The following is a 19,336-nucleotide window of genomic DNA, read 5'->3' on the forward strand; positions in this document are numbered from 1 at the left end:
TTAGTGACCTCAAATCTGACACATATGTAAACTAGAAGGTGAAAAGAAAATAAGGAGAAAAAAAAAACATACATTAATCACTACAATTTAAAAAACAAAATATTAGGAATATAAAACACAGGAGTATTTGGCACAAACTCTATGGGGGTCTACAAAATAAATAAAAATGATCCCAATGAAATGCAATGACCATTTTTAAGAGCACGTTACACAATGTTCAGCATGTTAAAGGGGTCATATCATGAGAAATCAAAACGTCCTTCATTTGAGATAAGAGCTTGATGTACTATAAAAACATACTACAACTTTCAAAACTCACAAATTCATTCCCAGCTCAAAAAGAGCTGGGCTAATATACTTGGAGCATTCCAATTCAACCCATCAATGACATGCTGCTATCTTTGGTTCGTGGGCAATTAGCACAGAATTTTTTTTTTAGAGCCAGTCAGTAAATACCAGGTGATTGGTCACACATATAACACAGAAAGCCAAAGCTAACCTACAAAACCTTGACCCTCTGACAAGAAAATGACTAGATCTGCTATTGTTTCGGGCTGTGTAAAGAACATGTTGCTCTACATATCCATCTAAAGGATCCCAATGTTAGGAAAGAGTGGCTGAAGTCTCATTTCAGTCCAATCTTGACAGTTTGTGTGGTGCATTTCAACACAGATTGTTTTTGTAGGCATTGCAAAGAAGCAGTTATGGAAGGGGGTTCTTCTGTTTTGACACAAGAAGTTAACATTATATATTAACCTAAAACATTATGATATGACCCCTTAATAATATTTTATGTTTTGATTAAATGGCAAAGACATGATGCTTTCAAGTAATTACAACTGATGTTTCTGGTTCCAGCTGGCTAATATCTGATCTTTCTTCCCTACTTATTTATTAAAATACCCCTTGTAAAAAGGCTACAGTTCATCAGGCTTCATACATGATACCGGGTTAAAAGCTACTTGTAATATTTTTGAAACCAGCGGTCACATTACTGAAAACTCACACCATCAGTTACATACATTATGCATGTTTTTCTATTTATTTGCTCATTTTGGTTGTAGTTTTGCTCTCAGAATTTCCCACTCTGAGAACCGAGCCTCGGGACATATTCCCCCGCACATCACTGATTCGAGGGGGCGGGGAGGCTGAACAGCTACTTGGTGACTGGCTGTGTCCACCCTCAAATCGGGAAGGGGAGGAGCTTAGCGAGCGCTGCAGGGAGGAAGTGGTAGTGCGTTGGTAACGAGAGGAGGAGCTGACGGCCAGTCCGCCTCGCTCCTGCATAAGCTGAGTGAGGTTGTCCAGGAGATCTGCATCACCAGTGCTACTAGCACGAATGCGGTAGCGTCTGCGTCTGGTTGAATAAAAGTCAACACCACATCAATCATTCAGTTGTACACTGTAAAAGCCAGCAGTTAATAGGGAATTACAAGAATTTAAGTTATTCTTATTCTGCTGAATGATTCGTTTCCTTAACGATTCCATTAATGACTCTTAAGTGTTTTGATGAGGCATTAAATAATTGATGCTAATTATATTATACTATTTAAAATATTTTGTTTATAAATATTCTAAACAAAAAACTATATTTTTTCAGGTTTCCTATCCTTGTTGACCATTGAAATTGGTTGTCCTCCGAAAGTCGCATTTGTCGGCCGCATACGTCATCGAGGCTGTCTCGTTTCATAAAAGCGAGCAGGACAATCCGACTGCGACCATCTTTCAAGGGAATTCGGAGGATGCTTGAGGTGTATCTTGCGGACCCAGGAGGGGAGCGCGTGTGGCTGTCGGACCCCGCTCATGCCTGGGCCACTCCTCAGACACTTCCCTGCCCTTCACGGAGCCCCCTCTCACTGCGAAGATGCCAGATTACCCCTTTATTTTGAACACCATTTCCCCCTGGACACTTTATTTTCTCCTTTTATGGACATTTGTTTGTTACTATATCCAGTACATGCCTCTCCTAAGCTTGATGCCACACTCACTGTGTCTGTCTCTTGCTCACCCTGCCACAATATATTATCCTAAAATTCCCTTATTTGGAGAGTAGAATGTGAATAGAATTTAAAGTGCACAATAATCCCATGGTTAGTTCAAATAAACACGATCTGATTATTATTTGATAATCGCGACAGGCCTAACGAATATCATTAAAATGATTTATTTTTTATATTTTACACTATGGAACAAGTTATGAATAAGAATTGGTTCTCGATTACCAGCCATAGAGGTTAAACTAGATTGGTTGTTTTCCATTTACAGTATGTCAACAAAACAATAAAGGCACATCAATTTACAAACAAAGATAAAGACAATGTATTTGCTTCTCTTACCTGTTCTCACCACCTGTACGAAGGGGCGGTTTGCCTGGTGGCGGCCGAGGAATAAGCATTGGCAGCCTAGCAGACAGCTGGTCCTGCACTAGTGTGGGGCTTATGTGTCTGGGTATTTTACTCTTGTTTGATAGAGGGCCTGAGGAGGAGGACAGAGAGAGAGGGTCCTCTCCCTGCCAGTCATACCCTCGAAATCCAGTGGGGAAGGTGAACTTGTCACGGAGCAGTGCAGATGGGAAGTGCTCACAGGACAGCGAGAGAGACGGAGACAGCGGGGCAGGAAAACCCCTGCGGGTCGGCGAGTCTGGGTCACGGATCGGGATGCGACTGGCACGGGGGGAGAGTTCACGAGGTGATGCCGGAGCTACATTAACACTGTGCCCAGTCATCTCACCCTGGTTGGGGGTTGTACAAGTTCCAGCATCAGGACAGCCCGAGTCACTCTCCACATCTATTTCAGAAGCTTTGACAGGGATAATGTTTTCATCTGCATGAATAGAGTGCTTATTGGGGCTTTTAGGGGGTGAATAAGCTGGCACATGATTGTGCTCTTTTTCTGCATCGCCTGATGGATTGTCAATCTGAGAATCGTCTCCAGTCTTTTGCTGTGGCTGGACAGACTGTAGCACTGCATTGGATGACTGAGAAAGGAATAGTGACAAAGAGACAGGACATTATTGATGGAGCTCTGCAAGAAAAAAAATCTAATTTTAAATCTGTTTTTCATAGTGCACCTTCCTCTGCCTGGCCAAAATATGGGCTCTGGTGAAATATTCTCTATTCAGCTTCACTCTGTTTTCTACCAAACAGCTCAAACTGTGCAGAGGTGTCCTTTAAATAGAGTAATAGTTAAATCTTAGTCACTGGCCAAATTTAAGACATAGTGCAGCAGCAGTGAAACCACTGCAATGCACCTATATAAAATCGCCACTTTAAGCTACATTTCTAGACTTTGTAGTCCTTATACAATTAAACAGTTTTCATCATGACAGACTTATAGAGTTCACATTTTACACTGTGTTCTAGACAGCTATGACCACAACAATAGACAGGACCTGTTGTTGATCGCTCAGTTACTGTATACTCTTATGTTGCAAAATCTACATTAGAAGGAAGCATGAGATACCCACCTGTTCAAGATAGTTTCTGCTGAGATGGACCGTTGGTGCTGGCTGGATTGTGGGCAGTCTCCTCAGCCCAGACAAGCCTGTTATGCCAGGCAAGCGGATAAAAGGAGGTCCAGTGTGGCAGACCCCTGCTTGGAATTCTCCTAAACTGCTTAGGCTGCTAGTGCGCTGAGGGAGGGGGTCGGACCAGGTTCGAGGGAGGGCGAGGGGGCTGTAGGAATGTGGCGATATCCCTGAGCGTTCCTCCTCCTCAGGTTTAGAGCCAGCCGATCCGCTACCACCCTCAAGCTCCACTAGGACCCACTCCTGTGAGTCGCCCTCTTGGGGGACTGGGCTAAGGTTGACTGCGACGTAACCACTGCTGGCTGCACCCTCCTCATCCTCCAAGGAGCCCTGCTCAACCCGGCAGACAGACCTGTCCTGGGGCAGGCATGGCCGCTGCTTCCCTAAACTAATAAGACAGAATAGCAGCAGTAGAAGGGGTTCTGAAGTCACTAATGCATCAACACAAACTAAAGCACTTTTTCCAGGATTCCCACATAATTTGACCTCTGAATTTCCATGACCTTTCCATTCTTTTGTGATTACCGATAAGGATAAATTACATTTTGTTTCAACTGTTGAAATAGATTAAAATTAGTATACTTATTAGTAGGAATGCCCTGATACCATTTTTTTAGTATGCGTACAATACTTCTTTTTTTGTTGTTGTAATGTTGTAGTTTTCAAATACAATACTGTATAAAATTTCAAAGAAAAATCTATAAACAAAACCAAGAGAGCTGACCTGTTGACTATATTGGTTTCAGCAACTGTAACAAATTAAAACCAAGATCTAAAGGCTGTCTATCAATATGGATTCTTTTGCAAATTTGAGTGGAACAAATTCCATATTCAACAGTTTAAATAAATTTTACCATCAAAGGGTGTCTAAATAAACAATTTAAATAAAACATTTATCAAATGAATGCTCCATTTAAATGGAGCTTTTATTTTGGCGGGCTTCCGAATGAAGCCGGTTTGTGATGACGGCTTCACACCTTTGAAAAAATAGGTGGCTGCATGACCCAGTGTGATTTTAAACTGCAAAAAGGCTGCAATTTAATTAACTAAATATATTATATGTATTTCATTAAATTGCAGCCTTTGCTGTTTAATAATCACACTAGGACAAACCTAGCTGACCAATTGACATTTATAAGCAAGTACTTTTAAGACTTTTAATACTGACTAGGCCTCCAGAAAGCGTTCAATGGTGGGTTTAGGCTCAGGGGTCAGTCTCTTGTCCAGCCCCATGCTCTGGCTGTGGCGCATCCTTCTCAGTAGAGGAGCCACACGGTCAATGAGCAGGGTCTCTGAGCGCACCCGTCTAGGAGAACCTTGGATAGAGCCACTGTTGGGGCTCTGGTTGCCCTCTTTGCTTCGCTCCTCCTCACTAGCCACCTGAATGAGAAACAAATATAAAACTCATAAAAAGGAAGTTGAAAACAATTGACATCACATGTGCTACATTCACACAGGAGCAACATATGCAAATTTCTTGAATTTTCTAGACTCAAAACCAATTTATGACAGTAAGCTTGGCTAGCCTGTATGATCTGAAACATAATAGAACTATTAGCAGTGATTTAATGTAAATTGTATTTTTTTCCCCTTGCACCCATAATCAGTACCTTTCTGATTTGTGGCTGGATATGGTTGAGGTTTCGGTCACGGCTGTGCTCAATATCTTCCCACACATCCGCTCTTTGTGCTGGTTGAGTTGGGATGGGGGCACAATTATCAGCCTCGCTGAGGCGCTCACCCTGAAGAACGTCCTCGGTGTTCTCACGCTGCAAATCGCCTGGGATCACAGAGGCATTGGCCATGCTGGATGGAATCAAACATTAATCAATTAACAATCAAGACCTCAAACAGCTTATACAGAGAATCAATGTATCAGATATTCTAAGATAATTAAAGGGATAGTTCACACAAAAATTTAAATTCTCTTATCATTTACTCTCCCTCATGCATCCCAGATGTGACTTTCTTTCTTATACAGAACACAAACAAACATTTTTAGTAGAATATCTCAGATATGTAGATCCATACAATGCAAGTGAAAGGTGACCAAAATAGTTAAGTTCCAAAAAGCACATAAAAGTAGCATAACAGAAAATCATAAAACTTCAGTGGTTTAATCCATGTATTCTGAAGCGATCTAACGATATGATTTCAATCTCGATTACACTTCCAAGTGCTTGGCATGCGGAGAGCACTATATGGCACTAGAAAGTGTAATCAAGCTTGAAATCATGATCGTCACAGAGACTGCTGATGTCAAAATGAATTGTGAATGTTTTTCCTATTTTGGTCAGTTCTCACCAAAAAGCTTTTGGATCACTTCAGAAGACATGGATTAAACCACGAGAGTCTTATGGATTACTTTTATGCAGCCAAAATTTTGGTTACCATTCACTTGCATTGTATGGACCTACAGAGCTGAGATATTCTTCTAAAAATCTTCCATTTTGTTCTGCAGAAGAAAGTAAGTCATACACATCTGGGATGGCATGAGGGTGAGAAAATGACGAGAGAATTTTCATTTTTGGTGAACTATCCCTTCAATGATTGTTGCATCATAGATGATGGATACCTACCACAGGTATGCAGGTGTGAGGCGGGTAAGCTGCTGGGCTGTGGTTGCCAGGTTTCCAACATTAAGCGTGTCCTCAGAATCCGTTCTCTCCCAGTCGTAAGGGTCATTTTCCACCACATTATAGCTCTTCATACTGTTGTCAAAAACTGACATCAGGAGCTGAAACGAAAATAGAGTAACCCAATGAAAACAAGGTGTCCACACATACAAAAATCACTTGCAAAGTCTCAGTTTTCAGTACCTGGTAATCTGGTTTAGTGTAGTAATCCAGATTGGAGAAATGGTCAAGAAAAATGCTAAACTCAGCTGGGAGGTGCTTGAGCATGAGGCGATGGTCATACGTCTCCTTCATATTTCCAACCTGTTCCTGTATTTTGAGCAATGACAAGGAATAGGTTAGTAGATTAAAACAAATGCACTACTATTAGTAAACCTTTTATCCAATTTATAACAGGACCAGTTCTTACTTTGTCCTTGACTTTTCTCCAGGGTAGCTGACCCACCATGAACTCCACAAGCATATAAAATAAAGACCACAGATCATCATGTCGACCCATTTCCTTTATAGACAAAGGGATGAAACAGGACATTCATTTATGTGAAAAGAGAATGATTATTATGATCAACTGTATAAAAGACACCTGACCGGTTGGCTTGAAAATGTGTGTGTAAAGATATTACCTTGTTCTTGTGGGCATTAATAGAAGCATAACGGACGGTTCCTCTGAATCCCGCCACTGGACGTGGCTTTGGACAGTAAAGAGAACATGCAAGTAAATACAAAGAAACATATTAAGCAACACACAATGACAGCACACTTAGACCCCGTTTCCACCTGGTATTAAGATGTATTTCGGGTGATCCGATCACATGTGGTCGGCCTTAAATATGGTCTAAAAATGTTTTTTTATCAAATCACAAAAACTACATACGAATGTGGTCAAAAATGCATGTGACCACATAGTGTTTGAGGTGTAATTGCTAATTCATCCTGTATGCATCCCGGCACCACCTGTCACATGTCACGACAACTCACCTGTCAATCAACCGCTGTGCTAAAACTAGAGTTTTAACTATGCCAGTTATGGACGCTTTTAAAAGGAAGTAACTGGCTGATCCAAAAAATGTTAAAGTGTGTATAGGCACAATCATGAGAGCTTCACGGATCTTCTTTAGTGTGTTTGATATCAACACAGATGGGAAACACGAACACCTGAAGCTCCTTTAATACAGGTAAACCATTAAAATAAAGGATAACTCTGCTTGGCATGTTGCATTTGTGCTTAGATTGTGCTTTTCTGACTTTGTTGTGTTTATTATCATGCAGTAACACACTGACATAGTGATTGATGTATCTCGTCATGAAACAGAAACTCTCCACTCCAAATCTGAACACAAGTGGTCACAGGAGATGCATTTAAACGACCAGGCGTAAACAGCGATATACCGAAACGCATCTTAATACCAGGTGGAAATGGGGCCTTAAAGTGATGTTTCATAAACATAGCAATATAAAACAAACTGGATTACTCACTGGACGGACTTCGTGACAAGAGTTTGTAAACTGGCGCGCCAAACCAAAATCAAGCATATAACAGGTTCGGCATGTACTGGCTAGTCGGCCCATTGCAAAGTTGGACTGTTTGAAAAAGAAAAGGTTTGATTCAAAGATTATTATTTTATTTATAGATGCTCTGTTAACACATTAATTATAGTTTAAGTGCTTTTAGCCCAGGGGCTATGTGTCTCAGAGCAGACTCTGTCTCTCATCAAAAGTGCACTCTTACTGGTTTGATGTCTCTGTGCAGGAAGCCCACAGAGTGGATGCTCTCAATGGCTTCTAAGATTTGTCTGCCCAGCCTGAGTGTGGTGGAGAAGCTGAATGTGCCGTGGGCCATGGTGCGCCGAAGGTCTGCCAAGTTTCTTCCCTGCAATTTAATGTCAATGGACAAATAATATCAGGTTACTGAGGTCAAGGTTGTTGTGTTTTATGACTTTGTAACATAGTTCAAGGGATCGATGGAAAGGAGGAGGCGAGAACCGGCTTGACAATATAAATAATAGTTTTAATGATAAACTTAAAAGACAAACACACACACATGACGGACATGTCCGTAAACAATCTCTCTCTCCCGAACGATCCTCTGCAGTCGACCTTTATCCCTCTCGAAGGCTTGATTAGCCTAATACGGGACCGGGTGTGTAGGATCACGACCCGGCCCCGCCCTCCGCCCTGCCACAGACTTGTATTAATATAAAATAATGAATCAGGGGGGGCCTGGGTATCTCAGCAAGTAAACACGCTGAGTATCACCCCTGGAGTGGTGAGTTTGAATTCGGGGCGTGCTGAGTGACTCCAGACAGGTCTCCTAAGCAACCAAATTGGCCCGGTTGCTAGGAAGGGTAGATTCACGTGGGGTAACCTCCTCATGCTTGTTATAATGTGGTTCTCGCGGTGAGTTGTGCATAGAATCTACGCAGTAACGCGCACAACAAGCCACGTGATAAGATGCTAGGTTTGGCGGTCTAAGACACGGAGACAACTGAGATTGAGGCATTGAGTCATTACGCCACCATGAGGACTTAGAGTGCATTGGGAATTGGGCATTCCAAATTGGGGAGAAAAATTAATGGATCGATGACTCACCTGAAGCTCCATGACCACATAGTTGAAGCGGTCATTGCGTCCGCAGCCGACAAAGCGGCAAACGTGGTCTTTCCCTACAAATTGGGTCAACATCAACAACAAAAATTCAAAAGTGGTAAACAAATCCAACAATATTTGTCCAATAATATCCTTATTGGAGTAGCACATTGTACAAAATGCTTCTAGTAAGATTATGACTTTTATAGAATCTTTAGAAATGTCTAATAAGCATTATGCATGTTTCATATATTGTCTTCATGTTTGTTTAAACCCTTCATCAATCACAATCTGATGAAAAGAGACATGCATTTCAGATCTATACCTTAAAAATTCATCAGCAATCATTGTGTTTATGTTCCGCTGACAACTAGCAGCATAGATGCATCATTACACAAAAACAGAAGTTTTTATTTACCAATGCCATTGAAGAAATGTGCAATTTGCATAATATATTTTGGAAATGAAAGTGTCTCGTTTTAGGAGATTAGCAAAATAGAGCTAGTAATATTCAGCTCGACATATGATCTCAACATGGCAGCATTTATGAATGTCACCCAGCACCATGTAGAATAATGCAGCTATTCTGCTTAATATTTAGATTGAAAATTTAGCACTTAGCAAAAAATACGGAGTGCAATTTTTAAATCTGTATCTTAATTGTTTGTGTTCATGCTTACCCTGAAGTCTTTTCAGAACTGCTACTTCCATCTTCAGGACCTGTTTGGGTTGTTGGGAAGACTCTACCTTCAGAGCCACATTCACCTGGTTGACCTGGTCCAGGACTTCATAGATCTCACCAAAACCACCACCACCAATCTTCTTCAACTGGAGAGCAGAGAAAAACTTAGAATGAATCACAAGGAAATTCTGAAACAAAAACTAAATATTTGTTCTCTTATACCTGAATAGATCACAGATGTTAAATGAAAGTTATGTTTCAGCATGAAATAATGCCTTAACATGTCCTGACAAAACAATTATTGTCATGAAATAATTTTTGTCACTATGTTTGCTTGATGTCATCATTGTTCAAAGCACCTTCAGCGTATCAGTTGACTGAGCTAAAAAAAACATAAATCTCCTTGTCTGAGTGAACTTTTACATGAATTAGGCTGATAACCATCATTACATTTCCACAAATCTTACTTCAGTACACTGATATCCATGTCCCGAACTTTTAATCCTTAACCTCTTCAACTCTGGGCCATTTTTGGGCTGCCGCCCGCAATTTTTCACACTCAAATTTAAAAGCTCACCACTTACTGTGTGGACACATTGCCAAAACTGTGTCTATTTTTTCAATATATATATATATATATATATATATATATATATATATATATATATATATATATTTATACACTGTGCATCCGGAAAGTATTCACAGCACTTCACTTTTTCCACATTGTGTTATGTTACAGCCTTATTCCAAAATGAATTAAATTCATAAAATATAATACAATTCTACAAACAATACCCCATAACGACAATGGGAAAGAAGTTTGTTTGAAATCTTTGCAAATTTATTAAAAATAAAAAACATCACATACATACATATACGTATGTATATATATATATATATATATATATATATAAACATATATTTTCGATGATTTGTTTAACATGCTTTTCCTACTGGACCACATATGTTGTTCTGGACATCTAAGATATAACATTGGATTATTCACACAATCATGCTCAAAGGCAATTAAAAAAAATTGCTAATTTAATAGAAAATTCCTAAGGTAAGAGCAGTCAATGATTTGATGTCTTAAAAAATCATATATAACTTTGTGTTGAAAATCTCTCAAACTGTGGTATTAGGGCAACAAAATAAACTTTACAGTCACATTTCTGAGAATGAGAGCTTTCATTTAGATATGATTTTTCTATTTAAGTGCTATTTGAAAGACTTCTATATTCACATTAATATTTTTACCAACTTACCTCCAGGTGGCGCTGATTTGCGACACAAATGTTTTTAGGCCTTATTTTGTTATTTTATGTAACATAAATGCAGAAAATATGGACATCTGTAAAAAATTTAGATTCTAAGCTTTTAAACGATACAACATATGCATGACTTATGTATTCGGAGACTTAAATATGTAAATATTTTTTGTGACATAGCACCCCCTAATGGAACCACCGGTGGGTATGCATATTTGAAGTGGTTGAATCTTAAGGTTTCATTTGAAGAATATTCACCTAAAAAAGAAACTCACCACTCTCCATCGCTCCCTGACCATGCTCCCGACAGCCAGGATATCGGACTGCTCCCCTGTTCCACTCATCCTGATGCTCAAGAGTGGACTGAGCACACTCAAAGATGCTCTACACCTCACATAAGTGAGCTCAGTCCCTCACTGAAAATCAGAGTAATACAGGTCTGTTTAAAAAGGGTTCATTTTGTTAAAATAGAAATGAGAGGTTCTAGACAGGTCTGCAGGTATCAGGGAGATATCCACACCTATAATGGCTGCCAGCAGAACTTACTGAACATGATAAATATCAGAATGACAAAAACATTTACTGGCTGCATCCATAAACTGTAAAGTGTGTAATCTGTAAAGGCAACCAAAACTACATGAATCTGATCTGTACTGAGGTTGTCCTCTGAGCAGAATATGCAAGATCTGTATAAGAACATGTCCTGATTCCTTTTGACTGTTACAAAATTGATGGGGCTAAATACAGTCAAATCCTTGAGGAACAGGCTTCCTGTAGGCCTGAAAAAAGCTAAATTCACCTTTTCAGCAAGATAGTTACTCCAACATAATCTTTAAAAAGCCTGATTGTTCTATATGCATGTTTAATTTTATGTTTAATTAACTGCTCTGCTCTGTTTGATGTCAACTAGAGGAAAATATGTAATCACTAGGCTACAATTAACAATTTTGCTAAGGTAAACATTGCAGCCCAAACACAAAAATATGCTAATTGACATTTTGACCATTTTTTTACTAATACATATAGATAAAAGGTATAAACATAACTAAAGTAATAAACCAATTTTGCACAATTTTTATAAACATGGTATGTAGATGTGCAAGAGTGCTGTTGTAATGAATAAAGGTTTGTTAAAAAATGTAATGGTATGTTGAAAAGTAATTGTTTTATTTTCAATTGTTAAAAAGTTTTAGGATTTAATTTGATTAGACATCATTTAGATAATTAAATTAAACTTCAAAACATGGAATTCAGAGAGAGAAAAATGACAAATGAAACAGTCAGGACCCTACTTAAAAACACTTGGCAATGCATACCTAATTGAGAGACACTTGAAGGAAACATGCATTTGTTTTGTGTTATTATTTAGCTTGACATTTTACTTTTTAAATAAAGAGGGTGTTCAATAGCACACAGTCATATTCTTGCTGTGGTATCACAATTCTGACTGGTAGAACTGATCATAAATTACATATTCGTCTAAAACCAGCTGCCATAACAGCTTCATGCAGCACTGTTTATGTTTTAATAGAGATGGCTGCAGCTAGCCTGTCATATGTTTTTATTAACTGGCTATATTACTGATGTTAGCTTACGCTAACATCCACAAGCTATGCTGCAAACCGCATTGGTCGTGTACGTCTTGGTTGAGGGTTTATCTGTCCTTTCCGCATCCAGTGATACAGAGGGAGACATAGGACACAAGCTAGCTAAAAAGCTAAAGCATCTGCCAGACCAAATTCACCGAACAAACCAGCGCATTGAAACGATACCTCGCAAATTAGCCAAACTGAATATTAGCGCCGCGGCACAGACATTTAATTGAACTTTCGTTTGCTAGGTTTCTATTACAAAAACAAAGTATCCACGGAATGTTTTGACAGTTGTAATCCCGCTAATACTGCGGACTAGCTCGCGGGCAGGTACCCGGTGTATACATTACCTCTCTCTGCAGCGGCAGTCCGTGATGTTTCAGAAGACTTTAAAACGTCGCTTTCCGTTCTACAGGCCATAATGGTACACAACGCTGGCCATAATTCCATTCCGTTTGAGACGCAAAATAATGACAGAAATGCACGCTGTGTCTCACTATCTCTCGGCGGCAGCGGCGGATAGATGACTGAGCAGCATGAACATCCGTGACGTCACAAGTGCTCGAATCGTTTTGATTACAAATAATAACAATTTTGAAAATAATTAAATTAAATAAATAAATACCAAAAGGAAAAAACAATGTGTAAATATCGTTTTAATTAATCATATTAATGCAGCTTATGTTTTAAACTTTGCATTGGGATGTTAAGCCCATACAGAGTTCATATCTACTTGTATGATGTTTTACAGGTATTGTTTTGTAGTGCGGACAGTACAGTAAATATATGCAAGTATAAAGTGAAGCTGAAATCATTGAAAAAAAGTCTCAATATCTTGCATTACATGTAATTATTTGTACCTAAAATCAATAACAAGTCTTTGTAAAGTAAAACAATAGAACATGTAGTCACACAGCACATAAAAATAATGTGCAAAAAGATAATTGTTTTTAATTTAAAACCTATAAAATCAGAATAAAAAAACAACATATTTTCAAATATTGAGTTTAAAATTACAATTACATATTTTTTTTAACTATGTTGTTCTCATCCCTTTTTAAAAGTAATGCTTTGTATTCAAAACCATTTAGTTATGTGAGAAAAAAATGGCTTAAAAAAGTGATGTTTTAAAGTGATGAGGTCAAAGGTGTGACTCCCAGGGCAGGAGTGTTGATTCAAACTCTTCTAAAACAATACTAAAATGTGATTCTCTTTTGCCACAATCTCCATCTCTTATCTGATTTTGACAGAGATTACGATAGAAGTACTCACCTACTCATTCATTTCAGTTCTGTGCATAAAATAGAAATAACTGTTAAAAAAAAGCAAATGCCTAAACACACACACAAGAGCAAGGCATTGCAGGCAGCATTTTGTCCAATATTAGCTCTCTTGTGCAGCTTTTTCCCCACCAAGCAGTCTCTCTCTTTCGGGGGCATCTCCCTCTTCTGCTATCTGCTCTCCAGAGCAGCAGGGCAACTTAGCTATCAAAGGCTTGTGGAGTCCATTGTACAGTGCTGTACCCACAAGGAGGATAATGAAGCCCAGAATCTGTAGGCCATGGAATACCTCCCAACCCAGTGCCAAACTCACAGCCCAGATGACTAGAGTACGCAGACTGTCAAGTACCATGCGGGTGGTGGCACTTATCTCCTTAGTGACACTGATGCCCGCAAAGTTAAAGAAGGCGATGCTCACAGTGTTGCCCAGCAATGCCAGCAAGATGAGAGGCTTATGGCCTATTTGACAGAAGGCGTCCAGTGCGTCCTCAAGGACCTGTCGTGGGTTATCTGCAAAACTGCCAACATGGATGTAGAACATCGGGATGAGGAGGATAGACAGGATGAAAAATCCAAAAATGCCTGAGAGAGAGAGAGAAGACAACTAAGCCACTGGGAAACAGACTCAAAGTAGACATCTGCAGTACATACTAGTGATTTTTAATTGTACAATGCCAATATTTAGAGAGCAGGGTGGCAGATTGGCGAATAGTATAATACAACTGAATGACAGCAAATGAGATGTATACAAAATTACCAAACTGAAATGATCACTTCATACAATATTTACCCAAAATGTACTGCTATCGGTAGATATTGGAACTGACACTAGGTGAAATGTGGTGGTGGCTTAGTGGGCTAAATCACTGAACTGGTAAACAGACGGTTGATGGTTCGATCCCCACAGCCACCACTATTGTGTCCTTGAGCAAGACACTTAACTCCAGGTTGCTCCTGGGGATTGTCCCCATAATAAGGGCACCGTAATTAGCTTAGGATAAAAGCGTCTGCCAAATGCATAAATGTAAATGACAACTTCTGTCAATTGGCTAATTAGGTGCAGTTATCTGCCAAAAATGGCCAATTATCGGCAGAATAATCATCCTGGCCAATCACTATTAACTACACTGTAATGACAAGATTTGAATCCAAGCCAGTCAATATTTTAAAATGTATCCATCTGCATCCTTTGTGCAAGAAAAACACGTCCACGTGAGATTTAAAAGCGGTGTGTTATTATCTGGTTTTAAAGACAAAACAAAAAGACATTTTATAAACTGGCAAAACAAAACAAAAAATGTGTTTATATGCAAAGCGAAATTATGGTAAAGGGCAAAAATATATGTGTGTGCTGATCTAAACCACTTCTACCCTTTCCCCAAATAAAGGAAACCATTTAAAGCCTAGCGCACACTGCACATTGTATCACTACAGTTGATACATCCAGTCAGCAATCAGTTGTGTAGTGTGCATACCAACACAACCGAAAACAAAAGACTGCAAGTAGTTATGTGTGAGCAGAGTGCTTAAGTCTTGAAGTATGTGCTTGGCTGTAGGCATTTACATGACCTTACACACTGTTGGGTTATCAAAGCAATATTCCGAGGTCAATACAAGTTAGTGCTCAACCAACAGCATTTGTAGCATTATGTTGATTACAACAAAAAATCATTTTGACTAGTCCCAACTTTTCTTAAAAATAGAAGAAAAAAATTTGTAAAATTAGACAGAAAAAGTTAGAAAGCAATTTTATCACACTAAAATAATGTTAACACACATGTTGTTTACTTCTTGTTGCTATACTTTAAAAACAATTAGTATTTTAACAATTACAGATTGTCCTTCCATTGTACGTGCCTCACTATAACCCAGATTTGTGTGCTTTTTGTTTTGTTTTTTTAAAGAAAATGAGGGACAATTCAAAATTAAGTTTTGTGGTAATCACTGTTGTGCAACAAATGCTGTCCATTGAGCTTAACTTGTATTGAACCCGGAATATTCCTTTAAGCATAATCTGTGTAAGACACAGTAAGCAGGTACTTGGACTCTGTGCTAAAAAGAAAAACACAAGTCTGTAAACATTCCGACACTGCTATTATTCAACATCAATATCCTTGGATCAACATGGTCATTGTCTTAACTGACTTCAAAAAGGTTAAATACAACTCAAACTCATTAAAAATGTTTACAAAAAAAAATTACCCTCAGTCCCAACAGCTTTTAAAGGATGCACATTGTGTTTGTAAACAAACTTCTCCTCCAGGACCATTTGGACTGCAACAATAATCTGTGCCATGATGATCAAAAGGTCCCCTGTAAGGCAAAGATCAAAAGCTAGTCAGTACAAAAGCCTTTTAAGATAATCCTCTTAGAAAAAAATCAAGAAAAAAGGAAACACAATTCCCAGATTATCAATCCATGTCTGTGATGACAGAATTTTCTGATTTGTAATCAGTACTTACACATTATTAGCGTGAGTGCCTATAGTTATCTTCCCAAGGCCTATTTTGAAATAATCAGTCACTCTGGATGATTCAAATAATTCTGCAGCACATTACCTGTGATAACCTCACTGAGTTTATGAGAGTCATCTCCATGGCGGCTCAAAAAGTCAGCCAGGCCAACCACCACCAGCCCAAGGATGGTGACTAGGATTCCAACCCACTGGCTTGGCTGCAGTCGTCGTCCTAAAAATGCTACAGACAACAGTCCGGTGAAGATGATTACAGCTCCTCGCAGCATCTGGAAACTGGAGGCGCTGGTCATGTTCAGCGCTAGAGACATGAAGAAAAAGGAAGAAAATTATTAAAAAAAAACTGTTCGACTTGTATGAAAGTTAATCTATGACTAAGAAGAAACGATGTTTGAATTTTTCTAAGACTAAACTTGTTTATACAAAGTATGAAGTATGCACGTCTACTTATGCAATCTTTATTATAGTCACAATAAAGAAAAGAGGATAATGCAGCCTAGGACAAATTATGAGAAACAGAAAGATTAGTTCACCTCTGGATTGAATCTTGTGGTCCGAGCCATAAGTTATTTTGTCACGTAACAAAAGAACGAATGACTCGGACCAGATTACTCCTTTGTCACAAAGGTTTCCTTTGTGAGCAATGCATAGCGTATATGACTGTCACGTGACAAAAGAATGAATGACCCTGACCAAAAGAGTTTCCAGTACAGCGCCTATGCGGCTTTCAAATAACAAATGAATGGAGGTGGCACATGCGCGGCCAACACAAAATGAACGAATCACTCTCTGAGACTACTCGTTCTTCTGAGCTACAAATTAACCAATTATTAATGACGACCCATCACTAGCCCTTTCGAACATATATAGGTTAAGAAACTAAAGTTTATCAATAAAACATATTAATAAGAATAAGATATAAGATAATAACCTTATAAGATATAACCTTATTCTGGGTGGCACTTACTCACCAACATACATGATGGAGGTTCCGATCATGTCACAAAGCGCAGGAGGGAGGAAAACAAGGGGGTTGAAACTTTCGCCTGGATCCATGGTGGGCTCAGGTTTGCGCCGATCATGACAAAGTAGAATGTAGAACACCACAAGGCAGGACAGCTCTCCCAAAAACATTCCCACAGCCTGGATGGAAGAGAGGAAGATGGGGGTTATAAAAAAGGTAAAAACAGAGCAAAGGAGAGAAAAACAAAGAGGATATTTTTTAAGTGTAAGGGTGAAAAGTGACAGAAAAGAGAAAAAGTGATAGAGAGGGAAGAATCTGGAGTCAAAATCAGTTCTCACTTTGCCAAAACATAGAAATTGACATACTCTCAGTTTCCTTAGAACTACTGACAAAATTCTGCTGAGAAGGAAGTTTGAATGATGTATTGTTGTCTTGGTAAGAACAGACGAAGAAGAAGATGAAGATAGTTACCTGCACAAAGGGGTGGGAGAAGGTGTGGTTTGGGACACCATGACATCCAGGTGCAGAGAACATATCAGCCCATCTAGAAGGTGAATAGATTTAGATAAAGGTGATGCTTTTGTGTTAAACTACTTTTTCCTAAACCAGCTTAATACGCATAGACAACCTAGCAGAGAGAAGCCAAAAGTGTAAACACTATGTCGCAATCAAAACACTGATCTGTTTGTTTGAACATCCCGACCAGCCTGACACAGCAACACTGGAGCAACCAAATGTGTGAGTTTGGGATGGAACAATGGGGACGAGAGTGTGTTCAGTCACATTCTTCTTCTTTTGATTTTGGTGATTCACATTCTTTGTGCATATTGCCACCTACTGGATAATTTATAGTGAAAAAGGACTTAAATATTGATCTGTTTCTCACCCACACTTATCGCTTTTGAAGATATGGATTTAACTCCTTGAGTCATATGGACTATTTTTATGCTGTCTTTATATGCTTTTGGAGCTTCAAAGTTCTGGCCACAATTCACTTGCATTATATGGACCTACAGAGCTGAGATATACTGAGATATTCTTCTAAAAATCTTTGTTTGAATTCAGCAGAAGAAAGAAAGTCATATACATCTGGAATGGCATGAGGGTGAGTAAATGATAAGAGAATTTACATTTTGGGGGACTACCCCTTTAAGGAAATTGTTCATTTATGTAATTATATGTATGACCACAAAAAGGAGTCTACATGTTTCTCTTATGTAACAAATGCCTTGTCCAGATTTATAAAAATCTAAATTTGTATCACAATCAGTGTCAGATGTTTTAGCAGACAGAGCGTGAAGTGAAGTATCCAATAACTGCTGCGCTGAAACATCAAGTTTTGAATTTAGACATGAAGTGTATGAGGTTAAACATCAAATTACAGTAGTCAGTGGACATAGCGACTTACAAATACCCAATTCGATTTAAAACACAAATGTGCGATTGTAATAGGATTGATTACTTGTCCCATGGAGTTTTGCAAAGCTGCAGATAGTGCACGATTAGCATGTCACAACACGTCTGATAATGACAGTTGCACGTGAGTCATCATAACATCTTGTCCAAAAATGTGTGATTTATTTATCTAACATTGTAGATTAAATGCATTCAATTTACTGAAAGGGGAAAAATAAATAATAAACGATGCACTTTCTTTTCTTTCTCTTTCTCTTTTCTATGGGTAATGCCTAAATTGCCCCTTGCAGATGTTTTGCAAATAGTAGCCCTGTCATCGCAAAATAATGAAACAGTGTACAATTTTGTTAAGGACGACGTGAAAATGAATTGAATTAACATTGTCTGCTCTATTTAATGCGTGAAAAGTAGGCTCAACAAAACAGATTAACAAGGTGGAAAGCACATGTAAACAAACACCGAATCTGCAACTTACTTTGCGGATAATGTGTTAATCGAGCCTGTGGTGAGCATCAGACCGGCGAGAAAAAGCTGATATTTTGTCCAAGCCATGATGAGTTTGGGACTGCCACTTTTAGTTGTCTTGAGTTTCGTCTCTCTCACTGTTGACTACAGCTAATCATTTTAACAACACAGGTCGTTCGCGTGTATGCAAATCATATGACAGCTATCATGTGACTCATCAGCTGACGTATTATTTCCGGAGATCTTCATCGCTGAAGAAGAATGCACATCTACACTGCCTGCCTGGCCAACAACAACAACAAAAAAGTCGCCTACTCTAATATTTAGTTCTACTGGCTTTAGCGTTGATTACGGCGCGCGCGAGTTGCTTTAATGTTTGGCCGATATCTTGTATTGATGACAGGAGTCAATCCATTCCGTTAAGTTTTACTCCAGCACATCCCAA

The 19,336-nt window shown here is 38.9% G+C and overlaps 2 protein-coding genes across 2 annotated transcripts; both read right to left on the reverse strand.

The window, feature by feature from the left end:
* Positions 1-716: 716 nt before the first annotated feature.
* Positions 717-12,799, reverse strand: ttbk2b (tau tubulin kinase 2b). Its single transcript, XM_052096294.1, has 15 exons — positions 12,644-12,799; positions 10,977-11,117; positions 9,429-9,576; positions 8,752-8,825; positions 7,892-8,032; positions 7,639-7,743; positions 6,786-6,851; positions 6,572-6,664; positions 6,346-6,471; positions 6,106-6,263; positions 5,137-5,332; positions 4,695-4,906; positions 3,467-3,914; positions 2,337-2,977; positions 717-1,357 (listed from the first exon to the last, which is right to left on the reverse strand). Exons 2-15 carry the CDS (start codon positions 11,043-11,045, stop codon positions 1,042-1,044), a joined length of 2,793 nt encoding a protein of 930 aa, XP_051952254.1. The 5' UTR covers positions 11,046-11,117; positions 12,644-12,799; the 3' UTR covers positions 717-1,041.
* A 144-nt stretch (positions 12,800-12,943) lies between these two features.
* LOC127622293 (solute carrier family 35 member F6-like) lies at positions 12,944-19,081 on the reverse strand. Its single transcript, XM_052096355.1, has 6 exons — positions 18,902-19,081; positions 17,482-17,554; positions 17,018-17,189; positions 16,132-16,347; positions 15,776-15,886; positions 12,944-14,155 (listed from the first exon to the last, which is right to left on the reverse strand). Exons 1-6 carry the CDS (start codon positions 18,976-18,978, stop codon positions 13,677-13,679), a joined length of 1,128 nt encoding a protein of 375 aa, XP_051952315.1. The 5' UTR covers positions 18,979-19,081; the 3' UTR covers positions 12,944-13,676.
* Between the last annotated feature and the right edge of the window lie 255 nt (positions 19,082-19,336).

Source organism: Xyrauchen texanus, chromosome 28, assembly GCF_025860055.1.
Source record: "Xyrauchen texanus isolate HMW12.3.18 chromosome 28, RBS_HiC_50CHRs, whole genome shotgun sequence".
NCBI lineage: Eukaryota > Metazoa > Chordata > Actinopteri > Cypriniformes > Catostomidae > Xyrauchen > Xyrauchen texanus.

Coding starts and splice junctions, on each gene's coding strand:
- ttbk2b (XM_052096294.1), bottom strand. CDS start 11,045: ATGAGTGGAACAGGGGAGCAGTCCGATATCCTGGCTGTCGGGAGCATG. Junction 9,577..10,976: donor TCAGGGAGCGATGGAGAGTG/GTGAGTTTCTTT, acceptor TCTGCTCTCCAG/TTGAAGAAGATTGGTGGTGG. Junction 2,978..3,466: donor GCAGAAACTATCTTGAACAG/GTGGGTATCTCA, acceptor TTCCTTTCTCAG/TCATCCAATGCAGTGCTACA.
- LOC127622293 (XM_052096355.1), bottom strand. CDS start 18,978: ATGGCTTGGACAAAATATCAGCTTTTTCTCGCCGGTCTGATGCTCACC. Junction 17,190..17,481: donor TCTCCCACCCCTTTGTGCAG/GTAACTATCTTC, acceptor TCTTCCATCCAG/GCTGTGGGAATGTTTTTGGG. Junction 14,156..15,775: donor AAAAGCTGTTGGGACTGAGG/GTAATTTTTTTT, acceptor TCTCTCTCTCAG/GCATTTTTGGATTTTTCATC.